Here is a 10,068-nt window from a genome sequence, read left to right on the forward strand (position 1 = left end):
GATGACCCTGTTTTATCATCTTCCCTGTATTTATCTTTATGTGAAATAATCTTGCTTATTAATTTATTTGTTATGCTCTAAGGATCCATGCACATTCTCCCTCTAGATTTTTCTCCTGCTGGGGGATAAATGAGGTTACAGGGGACTCTGGTCTCACTTTCCGGGGGTTCCTTACATGTTCTCGAGTCTCAGAGTCGTCCAGTTCACCCCGCTTCTCACTGGGGTACCCACTGTCCCCACTGTTCTCAGAGTCCTGTGGAGAGAAGATGGCCTTAGGGTCTCAGTGGTCTTCCGAGAACCTGAGAGGGGTGTAGTGACATGTGGATATCCCAGCCCTCTGCGCTCTCTCCTCTGACTCGTCACCTCACACGGCATCCTCTTCCTCCCGTCCCTTGCTGGCTGGGTGACAAGGGAGCAGTGTTAAGTAGTGGCAGCGAGCTTGGGCTCTGGGGCCAGCCAGGGCTCAACCCTGGCTCTGTGTTACCTGCCAGCTGGGACCCTGTTTAAGCTCTCTGAGCTTCAGTGTCCTTAGCTATGGAGATTCAAGACAGCACCTACGTCAGAGGGCTGTGAGGGGGGCTGGGTGGTGGTGTAGCACTAAGAGATGACACTGTGTGATTTCTCTCAGTACACCAGGCATGTCTGTGCCCATGATCCAGGGCCGGCTGAAGCTGGGGTGGGTAGGGCATCAAGACCCTGTTCAGATACTGTTTTTCTTTCTCTCTCTCTGTCTCTTTTGATCATAGAAGAAAGAGTTAATAGACTTACAAAAAAAATAAAAGCTGTGAGGATGAGCTGAGATGTCACACTCTGAGAATGCACATCATGGTAAGTGCGACGACTAAGAATGGCTTACTCATTTCACAGGCAAAAAACGAAGGCTGGTTTAAGGACTACAAGCCAGAGATAAACGTAGAGAGTTGGAAACAATATTTACAGCTAAGTCCCTCCACCCTACCGCACAGGTCAAGGGTGAACAGTGGTATAGGGGTTAAACACAATGCTCTACGAGGGTGACCCACAGAGGAAGGTTCCGGGTTCATGCCCTGAGACCTCCCCGTGTGTGCTCCGCACGTGTGCCCATGATCCAGGTGGCCGAGGCTGAGGGTGGGTCGGAGTTAGGACTCTCTTGAGGGTACTGTCTCTGTCTCTGTTTGTCTCTGCTCATAGAAAGAATAAATACATAAACAAACAAACAAACAAAAAACTGCACAAGGGGGCTGGCAGGTGGCGTGGTGGTTAAGGCTGTAGACTCCCACATGGCCAAATGTAGTTCAAGTCCCAGATCTGGCAGCTTGCTTTCTCACTGTCCCTCTCTATTTCTCTCTCTCTCACTTTGTCTCTGATCAAATTTAAATAAACAAATAAAGTTAAAAAAAAAACAACAACCTGCACAAATCACCCAAACATATTTTTTATTCTAGACCTGAATTCTAGTTTGAGAGGGAATCTGACATCATGTAGAATCTCTATAAAACTTCAATCACATGCTTCCTGACACTGAGCTGGGCCTTCTCTGCATGTCCCCTGCATCTTCATAATCTACTGTCACAGCTGGCAGGTGGTGTGGTAGTTAAGACACTAGACTCCCACATAGCCGACCATGGTTCGAATCCTGGACCTGACAGCTTGCTTTCTTACTCCTACCCTTGCCCTGTCTCTCCCTGGTCAAATTAAAAATTAATTAATTAATTAAATTAAGTGATTACTTTAAGAATTATTTTTTATTTAATCTTATTCATTGTCCTTATTTTTTATATTTTAGTTTTTTGAAGTTGACCAGAGAGAAGGAAAGTGAGAAAGTAAGTGGTCAGGTCTGGGACTTGAACTGTGGTCACCCATATAGGAGTCCAGCTGCCTTAACCACCATACCACCTGCTGGCCCCAAATAATTACTTTTTAAAAAGAAGAAATAACCTACTGTCATTATTGTTCTTTCTTTATTCTACTGATGAGTATTTCAAACACAAAAATAAGATTAGGGAATACTAAAACGAATTGTTATATACCTACCACCCAGTATTGCCAACTTGTAACATTATGTCGTAGTTACTTTAGAGCTTTCATTTTTTTAAAAAATCATCATTAAAATTTAGAACTCTTGTGTGTCACTCTCCACCCAACTCTCTTCCCCCTCCAGATAAAACCATGTTCATAAATTCATACTTCCATAACTCTTCTTTAGATCAACCATTTTCTGTTACCTAAATAAATACAAAAGAAGCGTGGTACCACTACCACAAGGCAAATCACTCTCACAGACGGGGGCCACAAGGACACACAGAATGAAATCCTTGGCTACCCCAAGGAGCCATGGTGTCCTGAAAAGATCCCTGGTCTTTCTCTAGACAACCCTAAAGGATAAAGGATCACTACCACTTTCCCCACAAGGTCTTTGCTCTGCATGAGCTGAAATCCTGGTTGTTTTATTTATTTATTTTTTTCCCTTTTACCATTTCAACTTGTGAAACTGAGGTAAGATTTACATACAAGAATGTGGAAGTGTTCAGTATGCTGAGTGCAAGGCCATTCTGAAAAGTATCTGCAGGCCCTTCCCAGGAATTCCAGGCACCCCACGCCTTGGCCCTCACCAACCCACACGAACTTGGGCACCTTAGCCCACCCTTGGAATCAGACCCATGCCTTATAACAGAGAGCCTCCCTCAAACCCCAGCTCTGTATCTCCAGCGAGGTAGCTAACTTCTAGGAGTCTCAACTTCCTCATCTGAGAAATAGGGTGAGTATCTCCCCCAAGGTGGGGCACACAAGGAAACAAAGGACAGTGTGCAGAGGGTGGTCTGGGGTCAGACACTGCGAGTTTGAACCCTCGCTCCATCACTGAGTGACTGTGACAAAGTGACTTAACGTCTCTGTAGCTCAGTTTCATCACTCTAAATGAGGGATAATGACAGAACTGTTTGAGTAGCTGCTAATACTTGGGATAAGATGCAGCAGTGGGCTGGATGGTGGCACAGCAGTAAAACCCAATGCTCTAAGGGCCAGCAGGTGACATGGTGGTGAGAGTGCTGCCCTTCCACATGGCTAACCTTGGTTTGAGTCCCAGAACTGTTAGTTTGAAATTCATGCCAGGCATGTGTGCGTGCATGCCCAAAATCCAAAGAAGAGAATGGAAGACAAGGGATTGTGGCATGGCCATCTCTCTGGTGAGTGATTTCTCTCTTTCTGTCTTTCTCTCTCTGCCTCTCTGGTGAGTGCACATGACTATAGCAAAAAATCTCTCTTGAAAAAAAGTCATGAAATTGAAGCCAGCTGGTGGCGTGGTGGTTAAGGTGGCTGGACTCCACATGGTTGACTGTGCGGTTGGAATCGCAGACCTGGCAGCTTGGTAAACACATGGGGTACATGCGCACACATGCCCAAAATCCTAAAAGGAGAATGCGAAGAGACTGTGACTGGTCATCTCCCCAGGGGGTGCTTTTTCACTCTCTCACCAAGGAGTGCATGAGCCTTCTAGCAAATTTTAAAAAAAAGAAAGAAAAAGTCACAATGTTAATTAAAAGAAGCAGGCAGTGAGAGACCAGTGTGAGAGAGACTTGCGACCACAGGCTGACCTTTTGTTCCTTTTCTTTTGGAACCATGAGAATGTATTGCCTATTCTAACAGCCTGACACGTGTTCTAATTCTAGAATAAAACCTATCTGAGAAAGAGTTTTACTTGTATGTAACTGTGAGAATGGAATGATAATATCTACCAAGCCATTAAAACAATATCTGCCCATAGGTACAGTTCCATACATATCATTATTAGTATTTTTTTCTTCTATTCAAGAACTCTGAGAAGCAGCCAAGAATGAACTGGTACCTCTGGGACAATCTGAGAGTACAGCTTAAAGTGAGCTTGTGGTCTGTGCAAGTGTGACATCGAAAAGTTGATTTAAAAAATTCATATTCTTGGGCCTGTAGGTTGGCATGGTGGTTAAGGCAGCTGGACTCCCACATGGCTGACTGTGGTTCAAGTCCCAGACCTGGCAGCTTGCTTTCTCACTTTCCTTTTCTCTCTGGTCAACTTCAAAAAATAAAATAAAAATAAAATAATGACAATGAATACAATTAAATAAAATAACTTTTTAAGAAATTCATACTCTTTTTAAAAAATAGTTATTTAATTTTATTTATTCATTTGTTTATTTTATTTATTTATTTATTTATTTTGGAGAGGTTCTTGCTATAAGGGCATGTGCGCTCGCCAGAAAGACAGAGTGAGACAGAGAGATAGAAAGCGAGAAATCACCCCACAGTGGGGATGGCCACAATGCAATCCCTTCTCCATTCTCCTCTCGGGATCTTGGGCATGCACACACACACACACACACACACACACACACCTGGCATGAGTTTAAGCCACCAGGTCCAGGACTCGAACCATGGTTGACTACATGGGAATTCAACGACATAGCCATTACGCTAACTGCTGGTCCCTATTCATTTGTTTATTTTAATTTGACCAGAGAGAGACACAGAGAGAAAGAGAAAGGGAAAGTGAGAAAGCTAGCCGCCAGGTCCAGGACTCAAACCATGGTTGACCATGTGGGAGTGTCCAGCACCTTAACCACCATGCCACCTGCTAGTACCAAAAATTCATATTCTATTTTAAATTGTGTTCTCTAGAAAGGCAGAGAGAGAGGAAGAGAGAGGAAGAAAGTATCCCTCTCAAGGGGACACAGTCAAGTCATGTGTCTTGGGGCACACACGTACATGTACTCAGCATGTTTTCCAAGCTAGGGGGGTCGGGATTTGAACCGTAGTTAGTGAAGCGGGATCTGGTTCCCTTAACTATGAGACTACAGGCCTGGATCTGAATGTTTAATTTGATACCATAATATATAGGGTCTTTAAAAGGTACATGAAAAAGACATAAAAAAAACACACATAGATTTCAAAAGTTTTTCACACCAAAATAAAGTTGCACAAAGTTTATGAAGTCCTTTTGCCTACACTTATAGGAATGCAAATATGAGGCTTCAGTTTCTTACCACTGAGTCCTTGTGCAGCTGTAGGAAACATTCTGTTTATTCAACCCTTGAGCATTACGGTTGTGCTACCTGCCTTGTGTATGAGAATCAGTACAGTGGCCCCATGAGAGGACTTATCACACAGGTGTGGTCACACACGCGCTCAGGGCTGAGCCTGGAATTTACCAGGAGGTCACATAGTTGCTGATTTGGAATCTCCTCTCCCTCCCTATCACTGTAACTGCAGTAGACTCAGCTCTTCCCAGAGAAATACTCTGCCTTGGTGGGAGGCTGGGATTCATTTGCATCCTCCCCGCTGTCCCCAGCCTGTACCCTGCAGTGCCCTGAGCAGACCGGGTTGAAGATTCACCCTTGGTTCCCACCGGGAGACAGTCGAGACAGTCCATTTCTCCCAGCCCTGCTGTGGACTGGAGCCTGCGGACCCCCTCCCTCCTTTCCTCCTACTCACCCGGTGGTTGTCCAGCTGGTCATGGTCTCTGGGCACCACGTTATCAAGGTCACTGAACACCGGCCAATCTGGGAAATACAGATAATGTGCTGTTTCCATGCCCGGGACATTCACAAGAGCCAACTGCACCTGCCACCAAGCCTCTTTTAATTTTTAAACAAAGGCACAAAATGGAGAAGAATGTTGCCAGCATCGGGGTTGGGGGAGGGATAAGGACCTTCCTTCAGACTTATTCTAAGCCTGCCACCTGCAGCCAAGTGGTCCTGAGCAAGCGGCTTTGTCTCTGGGCCTCCTCAGGGTTATCGTGATGCCAGCCAGTGTACTTCTCAGCTTGTGTGGCTGCCACGCCCAGACATTGAACCTGGTGCTCAGGGAAGACAGAGAGGCCACGTGCACATTCAGGCCATGAGCAGGCCTCAGGTGGCTTCAAAACTAACTACCTCCTGACAACTCCCTCTCTTTGTCTACTGCCCTGAGCTCTCTTAAGCTAAATCATGTCTGGCCAATGGTTTTTATGCAGCTTATAAGAATTTTTAAAATTTGCTCTAGGGTGTATGCACTTGAGAGAGACAGAGCGAGAGAGAGAGAGACAGAAACAGAAAGTGAGAAAGTATCCCCTGTAGAACATGGTCATACCATAATCTCTCCTCCTCCTTCTCCCTCCTTTTAGAATTCTGGGCATGTATGCACTCGTGCCTACCGTATTTTTCAAGCTGCCGGGTCTAGGACTTGAACTGCCTAGTCAGATATGTGGGATCTGGCTGCCTTATCCACCATGCCACCTGGATGGTGCAAGAATAGTTTTTAAATTTTTTTATGGTTGACAAAAATTAAAAGAAGAATATTTTGTGATATGTGAAAATTTAATGAAATTTAAATCTCAGTGTCTATAAATAGAGGGTTTTTAAAGTTTATTTACTTCTTCCATGAGAAGTACCTCCCAAACGGGTGTTGGAGACACACTCCACTTCTAGCCTCATCTAGACCCTGATCATGGGTACACATGTGGGCGGTGTGCTCAAGAAGGTCTAAAGACTAGAACCTGGAACCATCATGTGAGTCAGCCTCACAGAGCTGTGTTTTATCACTGCAGCACTGTCCAGCCCTATATAGAACACAGCTACACCCATTCGTTTAGCTATTTCCTACGGTTGCGTTTAAGCTGGCAATGCAGAGACCATGCAACCTACCAAGTTTAAAATATTTATGCTCTGGCCCTTTAAGAAACTGTTTTTTGACCTTTCCTCCAGACTATTCCGGAGGATTTCTAGTAGAAACATCCAAACAGCTTCTTTAACATTTTAAATGACCACATTATCCTTCCAGTTCTTCAGGCCCAAACCCGGGCATCAGCTTTGCCTTTCTTCTTTCTTACAGACGCCCACACCCTCATCAACAGCAAACTCCGCCATTTCAACTTCAGAAACAATGGTGTCAGGGCCCAGATGATGGCGCAGCAGAAGTACAACACTGCAGGGCTGACCCACGGTGGGAAGGTTCCAGCTTTGTGTTCAGAGACCTCCCTGAACACACCAGGTACACGTGTGCCCATAACCTGGGGCCGGTTGAGGCTGGGCTGAACTGCAGCATAGACACTTTATTGGGACAGCATAGACACTGTCTCTCTGCCTCACTCATGGACAAAGAAAACAAAATAAACTTAAAAATAAAAGCAGAAAAAAGGCCAGCCAGTGGCATGGTGGTTAAGGCAGCTGGATCCCACATGGCCAGCTATGTGGTTTGTGTCCCAAACCTGGCAGCTTGAAAAACATACCAGGTGCGTGCGTGTGCATGCTCAAAATCCCAAGGGGAGAATGGAGAAGGGATTGCGGTGTGACCATCTCCCCTTGGCAGGCTTGCTTTCTTTCTCTCTCTCTCTGGCAAGTGCTTCAGCCCTACAGAAAAATTCCAACAACAACAACAACAAAACAGAAACGATGATTCCATTTTTTTCCCTTTGACCCATTAACATAATGTTAATATTATTTCTTTATGTAGAATAACCTCAGACTCCTGTGGAAATCCTCTTCGACTATGAAAAACTATTCTTTTATGATACTACTAATTTTGTTAATAGCCTATTTAGAATTTTTGAGTTTTATATGTATGAATAAATGAGGCTAGCATACAATTTTCTTTTTTGGTGTTTTGTTCAATTTTGATATAAGGTTTTTTGTTAATTTCATAAAAGACACGGAAAACTTCTACTTCTTTTCTTTTTTTCCCTTTCTTTCCTTTTTAAATTTAACTACCTTGTTTTCTACGATAGGGGTTGTTTTTACAGCATTTGAATAGCTTGTGACTTGAAAGTGCATTCAAAGAACCCACCCATAAAACCATCTGGGCCATGAACCTTTTTGGTTGGTGTATCTGATTTTCTAATACAAATGAAAGCCAGTTTAGCTCTGCTCTCCTTGTTGCCTGTTCCCCCCAATCTCAGGGACCCAGGGACCAAACCATTACTCACGGAGGTGGTCCAGCTTCTGGCTGTGTGGTGTGGCAGAGGACGGGGAGGATGGGAGAGAGTCAAAGGTCATGTCGCTCATGTTCTCGTCTCCTGAGTTCTCTGAAAGGCGAAGGAGCAGGGGAGGACGGCTCCCAGAGAGGGTCCTTACTCGGGGACTCCCACACTTTTCCTCTGTTCCCCTCAAGATGGTCTTGGCTGATTGCTGAGGACATTAACAGGAATGTACGTGTCGCATAGCTACCCTCTGGGAGTGAAGGGCTCTTCCTGTTGTTCCCTCAAACCCGAAGCCTTTTCAACCTCGGCTTCTACATGTCTGTTAAGGGGCTGATAGAAAATCTAAAAAAAAGGCCCAAACTGGTGATGCAGCCAATAGCATCTGAGCTGCAGTGCTTGCAAGCCATTGGCCAAATGCAGGTTCAGATCCGTGGACTGATCTGAAAACACGCCAGGTGTGTGTGTGCCCACAATCGGATGGGGTACAGGGCTGGGGAGAGGGGCTCACCTTCTCAAGGGGGCCCTCCACCGAGCTCTCTGTGCATTCACACTCTCTAGCACTGATAAACAAACAGAAAACTGGGGGGAAATATCACTGGGGAATTAACCCCACGGCCTCCAAGAAAGGGCAGCTGGGACAGGTGCTCAAAGGGCCTGCCAGCTGGCCTGCCCCAAAGTGCTGACCACACTCACAGCCCGAGCTGGAGAACACATCCCACCACGTGTCCAGAGCCCAAGCTGTCTTTGCCATCGTCCTCTCATATCTGGTCCCTGCAGCAGGGGTGGGGTGGGCGGCCTCAACCTGGACACAGCAGGTGCAGGAGAGCCAGGTCTGCACCTCGTGCAGTCACTGTGGACACACACACAGCACACAGCACACACCTCGCCCTCTCTACATGCCTGCTCCCCTCACTGGCCAAAATGGGCCCAATTCCAGCAACACCAGCTTCTCTTATTGGGATACACTCCGGCGGGATTTGGTCACCCAGCAACACCAGCTTCTCTTATTGGGATACACTCCGGCGGGATTTGGGCACCGAGTTGGGGTGGGGGGGGCGGACAGGGAAGGGCACAGATAGGACAGACCCCTCCACCCCTGACATTCCTCAACGCAGCACTGCCAGGCCTGGCCATCGTCACACAGGGAAGCAAGGCTCGCTATTCAGTCAGTGGAAGGGCCTGTCAGTCCAGGCAGGTGCGCCCCAGGCACCCACCAGCAGCTTGGTGTTCTGATTCACTGCGTCCTGCTCCCGTGGCGAGAGGTCAAAGGGAGTGAGGCCCATGCTCTTGCAGATCCGGTTGCAGGCGTGAGAATGGAAGAAGAGAGCCATCCCCCGGACACCTGCGGACAGAGCAGGGGTATCTGGAGATCACTTTGCTTTGTGATAGGGAGGGGCAGTGCTGGGCACCATAAACTGGCTAGAGTAGGCATAAACAAGCTGAGTTAGAGGGCCCAGACGCCCCAGGGCCCCACTGATGCTCTCGGAGAAGTCGATCAGCTGTTGCAGCCCGTTTCCTCTAGCGGACAAAGGGCTCAGGGCACTGAGCAGGGAGCGTGGTCTCCGTGGACACAGACCGCTCTCCCCACCTACCTAGGTTGCCGTCTCCAAAGTCAGTGCCCGTCTCTGTGTGGATCTGCGGGTCGGTGTAGAGGTCGCCCACGCCCTGGATGTCTACCACGATTAGCTGGTGGCCAGAACGCTCAAATGTAAAGTGGCTGAAGGCCTGTGGAGGGGCAGAAAGATGAAGGAGGTTGCAGGGCAGCCTGTAGTCTAGTGGTTAGGGAGTAGGATCCCAGGGGCTGAACATATGTGGAGTCCTGGACCTACTGGCTTACAAGACATGCCGAGCACATACGCACGCATGCCCCAGATCTCAACAGGATGGAAGAATGGAAGGACTGCAGGGTATAGCGCTTTCTCCTCTGTCTCTCTGTCTCTCTCTGGTGAGTACACGTGCCCCCTGACAATTAATTAACTAATTAATTAATTAATAGAAAGAAAAGGGAGATTGCAGAGCCTAGGCTGTGGGCTGTACTATTCTGTGGGTGCCACAGCCTGGCTCTGGGGTGTTGGGTGGCTTTCTCCACACGGAGACGTTGTACAGGGGAAACGTAAAGGGAAGAGGCTTGTTCGGGTCCGCCAGGGCCTTGGGGCGGCCCGTCC

General features: G+C 47.1%; 1 protein-coding gene across 1 annotated transcript in view; it reads right to left on the reverse strand.

Moving 5' to 3' along the window:
- The window catches only part of EEF2K (eukaryotic elongation factor 2 kinase), a gene marked incomplete in the record, with an annotated part of 52,542 nt that overhangs the window by 16,713 nt on the left and 25,761 nt on the right, over positions 1 to 10,068 (reverse strand). The window contains 5 exon segments of the mRNA XM_014592669.2: positions 176 to 253; positions 5,443 to 5,510; positions 7,910 to 8,111; positions 9,118 to 9,245; positions 9,496 to 9,628. Coding sequence (XP_014448155.1) covers positions 176 to 253; positions 5,443 to 5,510; positions 7,910 to 8,111; positions 9,118 to 9,245; positions 9,496 to 9,628 — 609 coding nt within the window.

Source organism: Tupaia chinensis, unplaced genomic scaffold (assembly GCF_000334495.1).
Source record: "Tupaia chinensis unplaced genomic scaffold, TupChi_1.0 Scaffold138136_1, whole genome shotgun sequence".
Lineage (NCBI taxonomy): Eukaryota > Metazoa > Chordata > Mammalia > Scandentia > Tupaiidae > Tupaia > Tupaia belangeri.